Source organism: Tamandua tetradactyla, chromosome 15 (assembly GCF_023851605.1).
Source record: "Tamandua tetradactyla isolate mTamTet1 chromosome 15, mTamTet1.pri, whole genome shotgun sequence".
Lineage (NCBI taxonomy): Eukaryota > Metazoa > Chordata > Mammalia > Pilosa > Myrmecophagidae > Tamandua > Tamandua tetradactyla.
The window spans coordinates 49,588,322-49,604,839 of NC_135341.1; the positions used below are offsets into that span (position 1 = coordinate 49,588,322).

General features: G+C 38.5%; 1 protein-coding gene across 2 annotated transcripts in view; it reads right to left on the bottom strand.

Annotated features, from left to right (window-relative positions):
* The window catches only part of CTDSPL (CTD small phosphatase like), a 115,577-nt gene extending 99,263 nt beyond the window's left edge, over positions 1 to 16,314 (bottom strand). For both annotated transcript variants that reach the window (XM_077129815.1, XM_077129814.1), the window contains exon 1: positions 16,212 to 16,314. In XM_077129815.1, coding sequence (XP_076985930.1) covers positions 16,212 to 16,290 — 79 coding nt within the window. In that variant the 5' untranslated portion in view covers positions 16,291 to 16,314. The remainder of the gene's footprint in view (positions 1 to 16,211) is intronic.
* Positions 16,315 to 16,518: the final 204 nt, after the last annotated feature.

Below are 16,518 nucleotides of genomic sequence, written 5' to 3' on the forward strand. Positions count from 1 at the left end.
GAATCTCAACACCATCAGTCACTAGCTAATGATCATGAGATAAGCACTACTATGCACTAGAATGGCTAAAATAAAAAATTGACAATACAAGTGCTCCCAAGGATGCAGAGCAACTAGAACTGTTGCTGGTGGAAATACAAAATAGTACAGTCCCTTTGGAATACATTGCTGATGGGAATGTAAAATAGTACAGTTCCTTCGGAAAACAGTTTGTCACTTTCTTATAAAGGTAAGCATATACTTCCAAACTATGATCTATCCATACAATTGAATACTACTCAGCAAGAAAAAGGAAAGAACTACTGATACATGCAAGCACTTGGATGAATTTCAAAAGCATGAAGCTAAGTGAAAGAAGTCAAAGGTCTACATACTGTATGATTCCATTTATATGACATTCTGGAAAAGGCAAAGTGATAGACAAGAGAACAGATAAGTCGTTGCTGGGGCTGAGTGGGGTCGGGAAAGCATAAATGGAAAGAGGCACAAGGGAATATTTTGGGATGATGGAAATATCTTGATTATGGCAGTGGTTCACAGCTGTACGAGTGTGCCAAAACTCACAGAACTCTGGGTTATACCAAGAGGGTTTTTACTGAATGAAAATTTATTTCAAAAAAAATTCTTTTTTTTTTAAAAATTATTTCAGGACAGAAGCCAGGTCAATGTAGTGATTGATACCGGGTGATTGTGGAGTAGAAAAATTACTTCTTACCAATAAGTGCTTATATACTTTGAAGAGTTAAGAGCTACTTAAATTTTATGTGTTTGGAACACATTGTTCTAACCCAATCAAAATGAATACGTTAAGCTTTTCTTTGGAAAGGAGAGAGAAAACATGGCTCTGACTTAAGTCTTCGGAAGTAAAGTCAGTGTTAGTAGTTTCTGACTTGGACATAAGTGAGTCAAATACTTAGAACAAATTTATGACACGCTAAGCATGAAAGCTGAAACCTGATCAGAATGCAGAGAGAGAGAGAGATTCTATACAGTTTAAAGTATAGTATGACTTCTCATTGGAATATTGATTTCTCTCTGGTACTAAAAGGCTACATTTTTTTCAAGCTATGTTGACAAGGTGTTGCAGTTTGTTCTTCAAGACACCTGAACACTGAAAGCTTAGGTTAAAAACTAATCTTGAGGGTGGGCCACGGTGGCTCAGCAGGCAAGAATGCTTGCCTGCCATGCCAGAGGACATGGGTTCGATTCCCGGTACCTGCCCATGTAAAAAATTAAAAAAAAAAAAATTAATAAAACTAATCTTGAGGGTGGTGTGACAGTGGCTCGTGGCAGAATTCTTGCCTGCCATGCTGGAGACCTGGGTTTGATTTCTGATGCTTGCCATGCAAAAAAAAACAAAAAAAAACCCCAACTAATCTTGAAAGGTAAGAGAAGCATCAATCAGTAAATATTAAGCCACTTCCCTTCAGTTTTTTTAAGCGCTTTGAGTACTAGGATTTTAAAATATTTTGGCAAATAGCCTAATAGAAATTATAATTACAAAGAAACCTTTCAGTTTTTAATGTGAAGGAGCTACTCAGAATCAAAATGAGCTATTACTTAGGTGATTACATAATCCTCAGCATCCATAAAGACTGCTTTTCATTAGGCCCTGGTTTCAGAGAACCATGCTACCAGCGTTTTCAGTCTTGATCTCCAATATGAAAATGTCCACGTCCCAACCCAGTGCTACAAGTAGTTTCTAAGCCTTTGCCCCATTATGAGATGTTGTCTCAGCACGATGAAGGCAAATATTTGCTTAATTTTATTTTAAATAAAGCACTGAATATGCAGTCCAATTTTTTATAAAATAGGAAATTGTATATATGAAGGGATTAAAGTAAAGAATTATTTAAAGAAAGAGGTTTTTTTTTTTTTTAAGGTAAGATAGGTCATTTAAAATGCTGAACTTTACTTGCCTGATAAGAACTGGAAAGAAAATTATAAGGTATATATTATACCTTCGACATGACCCAAAAGAATCCTTTCACTTCCTTTTTTTAGCAGCTAGATGTTGCTAGCCTTGGCACCATGTAGTACTGTCAGAGCAAGCGAAAAAAAAGATTAAATCTAGACTCATTTGTGGCAAGGGCATTTCCTGAGCTCTGCCCATTCCTGCCTGGATGAACCCACCGTCATTGCCATGTACTTCTCCCTTCTTTGCTGTCCCACCCGTCCCTATCCCCCAGTCGAAACATCACCAAATAGGAAAAGGTCATTTATCTTAGAATTAAACTTGAAGCTTTGTGGTCCCTTCTCAAAACCCAGCTCTGCCATTCCAAATGGGGTTCCTCCCTAGCTTGGGACATCCTGGGGTGAGTTCTGGAGCCCACAGACCTGCTTCCAGTACAGACAAGACAGAAGCAGACTTTTTCAACCACTGGCCAGCAAACCCTCTCTGGTGGCCATGAGTGCTAAATCAACAAATAAGCTCCTTTGTGCCTAACCCAAGAAGACATTTCTATTTTATTAAATGTATGCTTTTTATTTAATGCTTTTTAATTAAGAAAGATAAGATATGCTGTTAAATAGACTAGCCAAATAAACAGAATATTAGATTAAAAACATATTTAAATTAGAATACTTATGAACTCCCATCAAAATTTTGTTTTTAAGACCAAAGTTTATGAGGTATCCTTTTAAGGTTGGTTAAAAAAACAGTTGTCACTGAATCCTTACTCATCTGGACTTGATTTTACACTAAATTTTTACTACCATTTCTTTTTTTAAGGAGACAATCAAGATTTAAAAGCACTAACTCAGCTTGACTTTTACATCGGTCATTAGCACAATGTTCAAATAAATCTTTAAAATGACAACTTTCCAACTCCAATTTTCCTTAAAATACTTAGTTTCGACATGTCTAAATATTAATCAGGGGACTTTCCTGCTTTCACGAAGATGAAATAGATGCACCTCTCCCTATTCCTCCCACTAAGTACAACTAAAAGTCCTGGACAATATACATAAAACAAACATAAGAAGACTCTGAAAGGTGGAAAGAAGAAGGCAGACTGACTAGGGGCCTGATGAATGACACAGTGGTAAATTTCCTAGATTTTCTTTTTGCCTCATATATCTCAGACTCGAAACGTAAGAAGCTGGCTACACGGAAACACGAACAGATGCAGACAAAAAAAAGGCTGGGACGAAAACCTACTCTCTCTGGTCAAAGGACCTGAAAAGCAGAAGGCTAGTAGACAGAAAACTTTCAGACAGTAATCACTCTACTGCAGCCAAACAAACAAACAAACAAAAAATTTGTGGCTCCACCCACTCTGCCAGCAAGGGCCAAATGGGAAGCCTAGATTTTGACCCTCACCAGAGTGTAATGAGGTGCTCTCCCACCTGTACCGGAGAGGTGTCAGAGAAGGCCAGACAGCAAACAGGGGCTTTCATCCCCAATAACCAGGAGAGAGTCTCTTCCTCCCCTGTAGTGTCAGTGGAGACCACGTGGCCAGCTTGACCTTCCAGCCCACCCAGCAGGAACAAGGTGCTCCCTTTCCCTCCCTGCTATGGTGGTGGTTAGGAAGAGTCAAAACTTTCATCATTGTCCAGCAGTAATGACTGTGGTGTCAGTGGTGAGGAAGTGGGAGCAGAAATGTCTGTTCCTGATCAGCAGTAACAAGGAGGCCCCTCTTCCTTAGGTGTCAGTGGAGGCAGAGTGAGGAATCTGGACCCATCTCCTGGCAGGAATGATATATGTTGTCCCACTTTCCCTACTAGAATGCTTTCAGAGGTAATCAAATAAGACAGAACATTTAAGTAAGATTCAGAATTTCATAGCATTATATGAAAATGTCTACGTTTCAACTGAAATTCACTAGTTATGTCAAGAACAGGTAGATCTCAAACTAAACGAGAAAAGATAACCAACAGATGCCAACACTGAGAAGACAGAGCTATTAGACTTGTCTGATGGAGATTTTAAAACAGCCATGATAAAAATAATAAAAATGCTTCACTAAACAAATATGAACACATTTAAAATAAATGAAAGAGACAGAAAGCCTCAGCAAAGAAGAAAATGAAAACCAAACAAAGATTTAGAACTGAAAAATACAATAACTGAAAAAATACAGTAATTGATATAAAAATCTCAGTGAGTGAGCTCACCAGCAGAATGGAGATGACAGAGGAAAGAATCAGTGAACCTAATGGTAGAACAATAGAAATTACCCAATCTGAACAGCAGATAGAAAACAGACAGAAAAATAAATGAACAGACACTACTGATAAACTTCTGGGACTATAATAAAAGATCTAACATTTTGCCATTAGTATCCCAGAAGAGGAGGAAAAGGGCAGAAATGAAAGTATACTCAAATAAATAACAAAAACTTTCCAAATTTGGCAAGAGAAAAAGTCCTACAGATTCAAGAAACTAAGCTAACCCCAAACAGAGTAAGCCCAAATAACTCCACACCAAGACACATTAAAATAAACTTTCTGAAAACTAAAGACCAAAAAAAAAAAAAAATTACAAAAGCAATCAGAGGAAAATGACACCTTAATCATACAGGAAAAGCAATTCAAGTAACAGTGGATTTCCATCAGAAATCATGGAAGCTGGAAGGAAGTAACATCATAATTTCTGGGAGCTGAAAGAAAAGGACGGTCAACTCATAATCCTGTATCCAGCAAATTATCCTTCAGGAATGAAGGGGAAATTAAGACATTCACAGATGAAAGAAAACTAAAAAAAAATTGTTGCCATCAGATATATATCCTAAAGAACAGCTAAAAGAAGTTCTCTGAACAGAAAGGAGATGAAAAGAGAAGGAACCCAGAAATATTAGGAAGGAAGAAATAACAAGGTAAGCAAAAATAAGGGGAGAAACCATAGGATTTCCTTCTCTTAAGGTCTCTCTGTTATGTTATATGGTAGAAGGGAAAATATAACATTCTATGATGTGGTTCTTAATTTGTGCAGTGGAAATATTTAAGGAAATTATATCATAAATGGGTAGAATAAAAGAACGTAAAGAGAAGTAAGTTATCTATATTTCATTGGTGAAATAATGACTGTAATAAAGTATACATATATAATGTAATACCTAGAACAATTACTATGAAGCCTACACCAAAGAGATAAACTCAAAGACACTATAACTAAATCAAAATTGAATTCTAAAAAATGTTCAAGGAACCCACAGAAAGGCAGGAAAAAGAAACTTGACAATAAAAAAATCCAACAAGAACAGAAAACAACAAAATGGAAGATAAGGCACTGTTAAATAATGCACATAGGCCCAAATGAAGCTGCTTACTATGTCAAAACTAAATGTCAACAAGCAGAGGGTACAGGAGAGGGGTGTGGATTCTTTGCGGAAGAAAAGGAAATGTCTTCATATAGGTTATGGTGGTGAAGGCATGTCTATTTACTTAGGTTGGAATGTATGATGTGTGAACAAAAGCTGTTTAAAAATGAACAGAGAGAAACAAGTGCTAGAGAAAATATGGAGAAAGAAATATATCCATTCACTGTCGGTAGGGAAGCCGAGGGGTACAGCCCCTCTGGAGGGCAGTGTGGTGGCTCCACCGAAGGCTAGGGGTGGGGCTGCCATAGGATTCTGCAACCTGGTTGCTAGGAAGAACTGAGTGTGGGGACATGAATGGACATTTGCACACTGGTGTTTATGGCGGCAATGTTCACAATTTGCAATGGATGGAAGAGGCCTAAGGGTACTAAGACTGAGAAAAGGAAGGGGGAACTATGGAATATACATTTGATGGACTACTGAGTGGCTGCAAGAAGGAATGAAGTTGTGAAGTTCATGTATCTAGGTGAATGAACCTCAAGGAGGGTCCTAACTGTAAACTCTTACACCAGTCACATATATTCAGGAGTTGTAACTTATTTCAAAATTCTAGATACTGAGCTATTTGAGTATAACCTGGTCATTCCCTGAAACTTTGGATATGTATGTGACACCTGAGACTCTGAGTTAGAACACTGAAGCTATGAAAGTCAGCATTACCCCACACAGCAACTGTTAAAAAAAAAAAAGAGGAAAAAGTGATCAGACTTCAATTAGAGATATAAATGAAGTTAACTTGGATAGGACTAAGGTAAATCAGAATTTAGGGTAAAGGATGATATGGTCCAAATTTTAAAACTTCAACTTTTGTGTTGAAACCAAAGGAAAGGATGTTTATTTGGTGCAAAATTTATATTTTGGATTCTGCATTATCTAACTTAACTTGTATGATCTGTTTATTTGAACACCATAATTATATGGACTCTTGAACAGGGTGTGAGATCCTGTTGGTTTGTACAGGTTAGTGTGATACTGTGACATATCCAGGGTAATTTGGGCAGAGAATAAAAAAGTATTTGCAAAGTCTCCTTGGGGGACTGGGAAAAAAGAAGGAAATATTCAACTTCCCCATATGGGGAATTCCTGATATTCTCACAAGCAATGGGTAAAACCAATTCAATAGGCTATGCCCTCGATCTTGGGGTTCACCCCTATGAAAGGAGAAGCTAAGCCTACTTACAATAAACAGCCACTCCCAAAGAACCTCTTTTGTTGCTCAGATATGGCCTCTCTCTAAGCCAACTCAGCAGGTCAATTCACTGTCCATCCCGCCATGCGGAACATGATTCCCAGGGGTGTAAATCTTCCTAGCAACATGGGACAGAACTCTCGGGATGGGTCAGGGCCCAGTATCAAGGGATTGAGAAAGCCTTCTTGACCAAAAGGGGGAAGAAAGAAATGAGACAAAGTTTCAGTGGCTGAGAAATTTTAGAGCCAAGAGGTTATTCTGGAGGTTTTATTCTTATGCATTATAGAGCTATCCCTTTTTAGTTCATGGTGTATTGGAGTGGCTAGAGGGAAGTACCTGAAAATGCTTAGCAGTGATCTAGTAGCCTTTATCCTTGTAGACAACTGTATATATACTTTTTATAATGTGACCGTGTGATTTTGAAAACCTTGTGTCTGATGCTCCTTTTATGCAGGGTATGGACTGATGAGTAAAAAATAAGGGTAATAAATAAATAAATAATTGGGGGGATAAAGGGTTAAAAATTGGGTAAATTGAAATACTAATGATCAATGAGCGGGAGGGGCAAGGGGTATGGGATGCATGAGTTCTTTGTTTTTATTTCTTTTTCTGGAGTGATGCAAATATTCTAATAATGACTATGGTGATGCATATACAACTACGTGATGATATTGTAAGCCATTGATGTATACTATGTATGAGCTGTATGTGTGTAAAGAGTTCTCAATTAAAAAACAACAAAAAAAGATGAAGCCACTCATGCTAAGCCCCACATCAGCAAATTGAAAATTAACTTAGTTATTATTCCTTGTGAGCTTGGGTCTCCCAGAACCCAAAACCCAATGCCAACCAATCATAGCCCCCTACCTCCAATTTAGTTTGTGTCTTCTGGCCCCTCTGGCTTGACATTAGCCAAATAAGCATAATATCTTGATACAGTCAATGGAGTTATTTATATTGCTAACTTTCTTGTTGCTTGTATAAGTCTGTCTATATAAAATTTACCCTTCTAGCACTCTTCGGAGCACTCTTCTACTTTCTAGATTGTATGCTGCCTGATTCATCAATCACTCAGTAGAGCTGTGAGAGTCTAATTTTCATGTTGATAAAGAGTTTTTCTTTTATCAGCCCTAATATGTCAATAATTATGTTAAATGCAAATGGTCTGCATATACCAACTGAAAGACAAAGAGTGGCAAAGTGGATTAAAAAACATGACTCAGCTATACGCTGTCTACAAGCAATTCATCTCAAATATAATAATATAGGCAGGCTGAAACTAAAAGGATATTTTCCATCCATTAATGCAAACATTAAACAGAGGGAAACAGGAGTGACTATTAATATAAGACAAAATCGACCTGAGAGCAAAGAAAAAAGACAGGTATATTATATAATGATAAAAGGGTCAATTCATCAAGAAGCCATAGCAATCCTCAATATGCATGCATAAAACAACAGATCTTCAAAATATGTAAAGCAAAAACTGACAGAACTTATAGGAGAACTAGACAAATCCACAATTACTGTCAGAGACTTTGACATAGGTGATGAACTAGATGGAAAATCCTCAAGGATAAAACAAAAACTCAATTAAACTATCCACCAACAGGATATAATCACCACTGATAGAATACTCTAGCAAACAACTTCAGAATATACATTATTTTTAAGTGACTACTGAATATATACCAAGATAGAACATATCTGGGCCAGAAAATAAACTTCAACACATTTATAAGAATTGATATCATATAGAGCATGTTCTCTGATCACAATGAAATCAAACTAGAAATCAACAACAGAAATCTTACAGGAAAATTTCCAAACACTTGGAAACTAAACAGCATACTTTAAAATAAACTACAGGTCAAAGAGGAAGTCCCAAAGAAAATTGAAAAAAAATACACTGACATGAATGAAAATGAATAGACAGCACAGCAAAATTTGTGAGATACAGCTAAGCAGTGCTGAGAGGGAAATTTACAGCTTCAAATGCATATAAGAAGAAAAGATTCAAATCAATAATCTAATCTCCTCCATTAAGAACCCAGAAAAAGGACAAAATAAATTCAATTCAAGCAGAAGAGAGAAAGTAATAATAAGAATATGAATTAATTAAGTTGATAGCAGAAAAGCTATAAGAAAATCAATGAAATAAAGGGCTGGTTCTTTAAAAGATCAATAAAACTGACAAACCACTAGCAAGACTGACCAAAAAAAAAAGACAAAAGACACTAGTTACCAATATCAGGAATGAAACAGGAAATATTATGACAAATTCTGTAGACATCAAAAGGATAATAAAGAAGTAATACTCTGAACAACTCTACAAACATAAAATTGACAATTTAGATGAAACGGAGCAAATCCTTGAAAGACAAAACTTACCATAACTCATCCAATGTGAAAGATGTCATTTGAATAGTCTTAAAACTACTAAGGAAGTTGAGCTTGTAATTAAAAAATTCCCATTTAAGAAATCTCCACACCCTGCTAGTTTCATTGGAGAGCTCTATCAAATGTTTAAAAATTAATTAACACCAATTCTACAAAATCTTTTCCAGAAATTAGAAGAGGAGGAAACACTTTCCAATTTCTTTTACAAAGCTAGTATTACCCTAATGGACCAATACCAGACAAAGACTACAAAAAAAAAAAAAAAAAAAAGAAATATTTTAAAATCAATATCACATTTTTGTTACCAATATCATTCATTGATACAGATGCAAACTTCTTTATCAGAATGCTAGCAAACAGATTTCTTTAATATATGAGAAGAGTTATAAACCAAGAGCCAGTGGGGTTTATTTCAGGCATCCAAGTCTAGTTCAATATTCAAAAATCAATCAATAAAACCCACCATATTAACAGGCTAAAGTAGAAAAATCATATGATCAAATCAATTGTTGAGAAAAAGCATGCAGCAAAATTCAATATACATTCATGATAAAATCTCTGAGAGAAATTAGGGATAGAGGGAACTTCCCAATCTAATAAAGACACCTATTAAAAAACCTACAGCTGACATTATAGTTAATGTGAAACAATGAATGGTTTTCCCCTAAGACTGGAAACAAGGCAAAGATATCCACTCTCACCATGCTTATTCAACACACTGCTGGAAGTTCTAGCTGATGCAATAAGGCAAGAAAATAAATAAAAGGCATACACATTGAAAATAAAGAAATATGTGTTCTTATTTGATGATGTTTGTTTATGCAGGAAATGCTAAGGAATCTACCAAAAAACTTATAACTAGTACATGTGTTCAGCAAGGTCATAGAATACAAGATAAATATAAAAAATAAATTTTATTTCCGTATACAGTCATCGAACACACGGGCAATACAACTTACCATCACTAAAAAAATATGAACAGGATTTGTATGCTGAAAACTACATAGCCCTGATGAAAGGATCAAATGAAAGAATCAAAAGATCTAAATAAACAGGGGAACTTATTGTGTCCTTGGATTGGAAGATTCAACATGGTAAAGATGTCAATTCTTCCCCAAACTGATATATCAGGTTTAATGCCATTTCTGTCAAAAATCTCAGCAAGAGTTGAGAAAAGAAAATTCTAGGATTTGTTTGGATAGGCAGCAGAACTACAATAGCCAAAACAATTTTGAAAAAGAATAAAGTTAGAGGAATCAGTCTACCCTATTTCAAGACTTTTTATATAGCTACGTTAATCAACACTATATGATATAGGTAGAGGGATAGACATGCAGATCAATGCAACAGAATAGGGAACCCAGAAACACACCCATACAAACATGCCAAACAGATTTTTGACAAAGGTGTAAAAGAAATTCAATGGAGGAAGGATAATCTCTTCTGCAAATAAGTCTGGAGCAACTGGACACCCAAAGGCAAAAAAAAAAAAGGTAAAAAAAGATCTTAAGTATCATACCTTATTTAGAATTAACTTAAAATAAATCACAGACCTAAATGTAAAATTTAAAACTATAAAACGTTAGGAAAAAGCATAGAAGAAAATTGTTGCTGTCTAGGCAAAGAGTCTTAGTCTTGACATCAAAAGCACAATCAATAAAAAGAAAAATCAATAAACTGGACTTCACCGAAATCAAAAACTTTTCCTCTACAAAAGGCAGTTAAGATGATGAAAAGACAAGTGGTAGAAAATAACTGCAAAACAGTAATCTGACAAAGAACCAATGTCTAGAATATGTAAAGAACTCTCAGACCTCAACATTTAAAAAAACAATTAGAACATAGGCTAAAGCCATGAAGAGATATTTCGCCAAAGATGATATACAGAAGGAAATTCAGCACATGTAAAGATATTCAATATTATTAGCCATTAGGGAAATACAAATGAAAACAACAAGATACTACTACACATCTATCAGGATGGCTAATGTACAAAATAATGATGTTCTGGAGTAAAGAAAATGTTCTAAAAATGATCATGAGGATGTATGCACAACTATGTGATGCTACAGTGAGCTGGTAATTGTATACTTTGGATGGGTTGTATGGCCTTTGGATACATCTCAATCAAATTACATTAAAAAAGTGACAACACCAAATGCTGGTAAGAATGCGGAAGCACTAGAAAACACTCAAATATTGCTGATGGGAACGTAAATCTGGAAAACAGTTTGGCGGTTTCTTAGAAAACTAAACATTGAACTACCACATGACCCAGCAATTGTACTCCTGGGCATTTATTCCAGAGAAATGAATACTCACATTCACAAAAAACCCTGTATATTGGTGTTTAGAACCCTGTTATTGGTAATAACAAAAACAGAAACAATCCAGATGTATTTCAAAGGATGAATGGCTAAACAATCTGTGCTATATCTATACTATGGAATACTACTCAGTAATGAAAATAACATAAAATTGATACACACAACAACCTGGATCGATCACCAGAGAATTGTGCTGAGTGAAAAAAGTGAACTCCAAAAGATCACATGCTGTATGATTTCATTTATATAACATTCTTGAAATGACAAAATTTTAGAATGGAGAACAGACCAGTGGTTCCTATTGATTAAGAAGAGAAACAGGATGGTAGGCAAGTGGGTGTGGCTATAAAAGGACAACATGAGTGATTTGGTGGTGACAGAATTTTCTTGTATCTTGACTATATAAATGTTAAGACTACAGTTGTGCAAGATATTATCATACCCCTCTGTATGATTTCTTAGAACTGCATGTGAATCAACAATTATCCCAAAATAAAAAGTTTAATTAAAAAAAGTTAATCAAGTCTGTTATGCCATCCTAAATAACTGTTGCTTCTAAGAGACTTATTTTTATTGTAATTTATTAGCAGCTCAAAAGTTAAGAATTTCTTAGCAAGCTTAAGTACTGCAAACATGTGGGGAAACATACCTAGCATCCTGGGCTAAACCATCTGCCAAAACAAACTTGCCTGCAGAAATCACATTAAAGGCCATATATTAGCTTACAAAATAATTAACTGGTTAGCTTGAGTTGATAGGTTCCCACTGATACTGCATATTAATTGAGTTTCTTGTTTCAATATTGTTCAATTCCTTAAATTCTTTCTTTCCCTTCAAACAGCTATGGGAAATTTCTTTCATTTGTGTTCCCCTCCACCTTCCACTGGAGTTCCCTCCTTAGAGAAAATCAGTGTTATCAGTTTGAAGTATTTCCTTCCAGATATTTTTTGTGCATTTCTAGGCATATGTACAGTTTTGTGCGTGTGAGGTTTTTTTTTCCAAACAGAATCATATTGTTTATATTGTTCTTTAACTTCCTTTTCCCTTCCTTAAAAAGTCTTGGAAATTTCCATTTCAGTATGTTTAGGTCTAATCTAACTCACTATTTTCAACACCACAAAGTATTCTATGCTACTGGTATACCATAGTCTAACTGTTCCCCTATTAATTGACAGTAAGTTTCCAATTCTTGCTGCTGCAGGCAATATAGCCCTCAGTGAAAATTCTTGTAAATGTTTCTTGCAGATGAGAATATTTCTCTAGGACAGGCCTAGAAGAAACCTGGGGCTTTGGAGGTGTGGCCAAAATTGTTGCCGGCTGAACCAACATCTTTTTTTCCTCCATTTCTTATCTTCTTCCACCCTTCAGCCTCCCATAACAAAGACTGGCAAAGTCAGGTACTCACTTTTCTAACTTAGCTTGCAGCTAGGGTTGGCCATGTGGCCCTGTTTTGGCCAATTAAACATCAGCAAAAGTTTACCAGAGGAAGAGGATGTTTTTGCTTTCCAGGTAAAAGGGACAGACATGACTAGTACTATCCCTTTTTCCTGCCCTAAAGATGGATGTAGTGATTGGAGGGGTGGGAGCCCTCCTTCATGTTACTACATGAAGGAAAGCCAAGAGAGTCACGGCCCTAATATCAATGAGTTGCTAAACAAAAGCCAGCAGCAGCCTACCTCCAGACTGTTACAGGAGAAGAATAAATGATTGGTTTAGGTCACAGTAAGTCTGGTTTTCTGTTATTTGCAGCCAAATGCATTCCTAATAGATTTAATACTAAAGTACTCTCTGAAAAGTCTGGACTCACTTTATTCTTTCACAAAAGTCTATAAGAGTATCAATTGTCCAAAACCTTTACCTCCTTTGAATGTTGTTAGTCATTTAAATGTTTTACCAATTTGATTCATGAAAATGTTTCATACGAAGTTGAGTGTTATTTCATACACTTATTGGCCATTTGGATTTCCTCTTCTGTGACTTTTCTGTTGATATCTCTTATTCACTTTTCTAGTGTTGTTATATTTTTTCTCATTGATCTGTAAGATGAAATCTCTGGAGTTAAACTCATAGGGAATTTTTTCTCTGCATCTTTATAATATTAATCAACTCAAGCCCAACTATAATAAATGAAACATATTTTATTGGTTAAGCTCAGTTACAGTTATTACCAAGTGGTGCACCACCATGCGGCAATATGTCAAGAAAATTAAACTTGTGCAAAACATCACAACTCATTCTTAGCACTTTCTTCGCAAATCTACACTTAAAAAAACGGTTACCAGAATAGTGAATAGTTCACACACTGCGGAAGCAGGCACAGTCCTCAATGTAATCTCATTTAACCCTCACATCAAACTCAAGAGGTAGTCATTATTAATACTCTTTTACAGAATAAATGATGAAAGTAAACTTTAAAAGCCAATGTTTTTTCCCTGTCACAAAACTTAAAACATCATGGGCCTAATATTTTAAAACAAAATGACTGCCAATCTAAAATTAAAATTATATACAATATACTGTGCCTAACTAAAGACAGCAACATTGCTGAACCTTTTTAGTGATTTATGAATCTGAAGCCACTATAAAGTTTAGATCTAAAGTTCATTGCTACATTCTCGTTAACCAAAATTATGTTGACTTTTAAAAGTTAACAAACAGAGTATGATGTGAATGCTTTGGCAAGAAGTGGGACGGACTAGCCAGCCACCTCATCCCAGAGTAGCAGGTGAGGAACTCCTTCAATCTGTTTACAACCGATCAATTTGACAATGGAAAGCAAATACGCTGCTAAAGATAATAATAGACAGCGAAAAGTAGTGCGAATAACTTGGATAAGACATGCACCATCCTTGAGTATTTGAATATGGTTTGGATTTTGGATAGGTTGACTCTTTGCTCTAAAAGTCCTTGCAGGTAGAAGAAAAGGAAAAGTAGGTGAGGCTCCTGCTCCTAGAGTAAGAAGGGGCTAGGGGTGCAGCCAGAAGGCAGAGGGAGTTCCCTGCATTATGTCACACTTCTAAACAGTGTCACACAAAGCACTCAATCCACAGTGACTGGGTAAAAAGCACAGGCAACAAATCTCTATGATGCCTCCTAGTAAACCTCCTCTGAGGGGACATGTCCAGTCCAAAGCTGGGCAACCAGGGACCCCAAAACTGACACTCTTTGTAAAAGGAAGGCCGAATCACCTTGGGTTTGACTACATGAGCCCCAGAGAGACAGAGGAATTCACCTGGGGCAGCCTCTTGCCGAATTTTGTAAGGCACAGAAGAATACCTATGAGAGTTTGAATTCTAATTTTATATAAAAGTAAACAAGTCTGCAGAAGTACAATGTTTATGGTCTATAAAAGCACAGATAGACTAAAAAATAGCAACTTAAGGGTACCTCTGGTATCTCCCTGCATTTTCCTAATGGTCTGTGCTCCAGTAGAGGTGGCTGAGTGCATTCCCCCAGCCCCTCCATCTTCCTCACCAGGGTGGCATATCTCACCCCTCTGGCACCAGCAAGGGTGATAGTACATGGAAGAAATCTCTTTCCCAAAGCCTGCCATGTCCAGGCCAGGCCTGGGGAGGAAATGGGGGTCCTGATAGGCCCCTCCTGACCTTCGCCCAGGTGTTTTTGCCAGGTGCACGGCAGGAAGAGAAAAAGAGGCAAGCTTTAGTTGCCAGAAAGAAATGAGCCAGATTCCTTGGCCCTTCAAAATAGCCTGTTTAAGCCTCAGAACTCTAGAGAATGGTAAGCAGGGCATCCAGGAGAGGGGCAGAGACACACAAAAAAAGAGCAAGAAGGAAACAGAGGATGGGGAGTTGGAACCAAAATGTGCCAAAATCAAACCAGGCTCTGCAATACAGTGCCGGTTCCAGCCTCGGCCAGCTCTTTGGGAGGGGACACTCCTGGCACTCTTAAGGGCTCCCCAAGTGCTTCTTGGAGCCAGGTGCTAAAAGAGTTCTGGGAGGCTGGGGGCTTTGCAGGTCCGCTCAGCAGGCTGGTGGCGCCGAGATTAGAAGAGTAAGGATGGCTCAGCACTGCCTCTCCTCCCTCCCCGACACTTGCACAACCAACTAAACACACTCACACTACCTCACTGTCTGGTGCATGTATACTGCACAGGGGCACACATCTGCATACAGAGCCTTGTGCTCACATGCACAGAAGCGCACACACATATTTCCTCTGAGTTGATGGACATATTACATTCAATCTGCCGGTTGGGTGATGTAGGCACACAACCAAACACACATATACACACAAACTCTATGTCAGGAGTGAATACACAACCTCTACAGGCTCACACATATGCACACGATGCAGACACACACATACACTCACTCCACAACCTGTCAGTCAGGCATGTACACATAAACTTCTAAATAAGAAATAAAAACTTGCAGCCTATCAGGAACACACACACACAACCTGTCAGAATCACATACACACTCACAACCTATTAGGAACACACACACTCATAATCTCTATTAGGTGTGCACACACCTTTTCAACCTCTTTGTACACAAAAAACATATCAAACACACACTCATAACCTGTCAGGCCACATGCATACTCTCCCAACCTGTCAGGGTCACACAACCTGCCACAGAACACACTTACAACCTCTGTTAGGTGTACAAACACATACACTCACAACTTCTCTGTCAGCATGTGTGCAAACAATCTGCGAGGATCAAACACACTCACAACCTCCCTGTCGAATGCACGCACACCTGCATCACCTCTCTGTCGGCGCACACACACTCTCCGCCTGTTAGGAGCACACGCTTGTCTCCTCTGGCAGGCGCACCTCACACCCACGCACCCTCTCCGTCAGGGACCCATACACACACACAACACCCTCTCCAGCAGGCGCACCCCCGCTCCAGGCCCGTGGAAGCGGACAGCCGCAAACTCCGGTGGCGCAGGGTGTGCACACGCCCCCGGCCCGCAGCCGCCGGCCCCGCCCGCGCCTCGCCTTACCTTTCTCCGCGGCGCCTGTCGTTCGGCCCTCGTCCTCCTTGGGGTTGGTCACCTGGGTGATGATGGCCGGGCCGTCCATGGGTGCGCGGCGCGGCGGCCGCCCGCGGGCCCTGCCCCCCGCAAGCCAGGCGCGCGGGGGCGCGGCGCGGGGGGCGCGCGGGGCCGCGGGCCGGGGGGGCACTCGCAGCCGCCTCCCGGGCGCGCCCGTCGCGCGTCCCCACGCTCTGGGAGAAGTGGCCCGGGCCCGCGCCCCGGCTCCCGCCGCCGACGCCGCTGGGCTGGAGCGGCCGCCGCCTAGTCACCATGA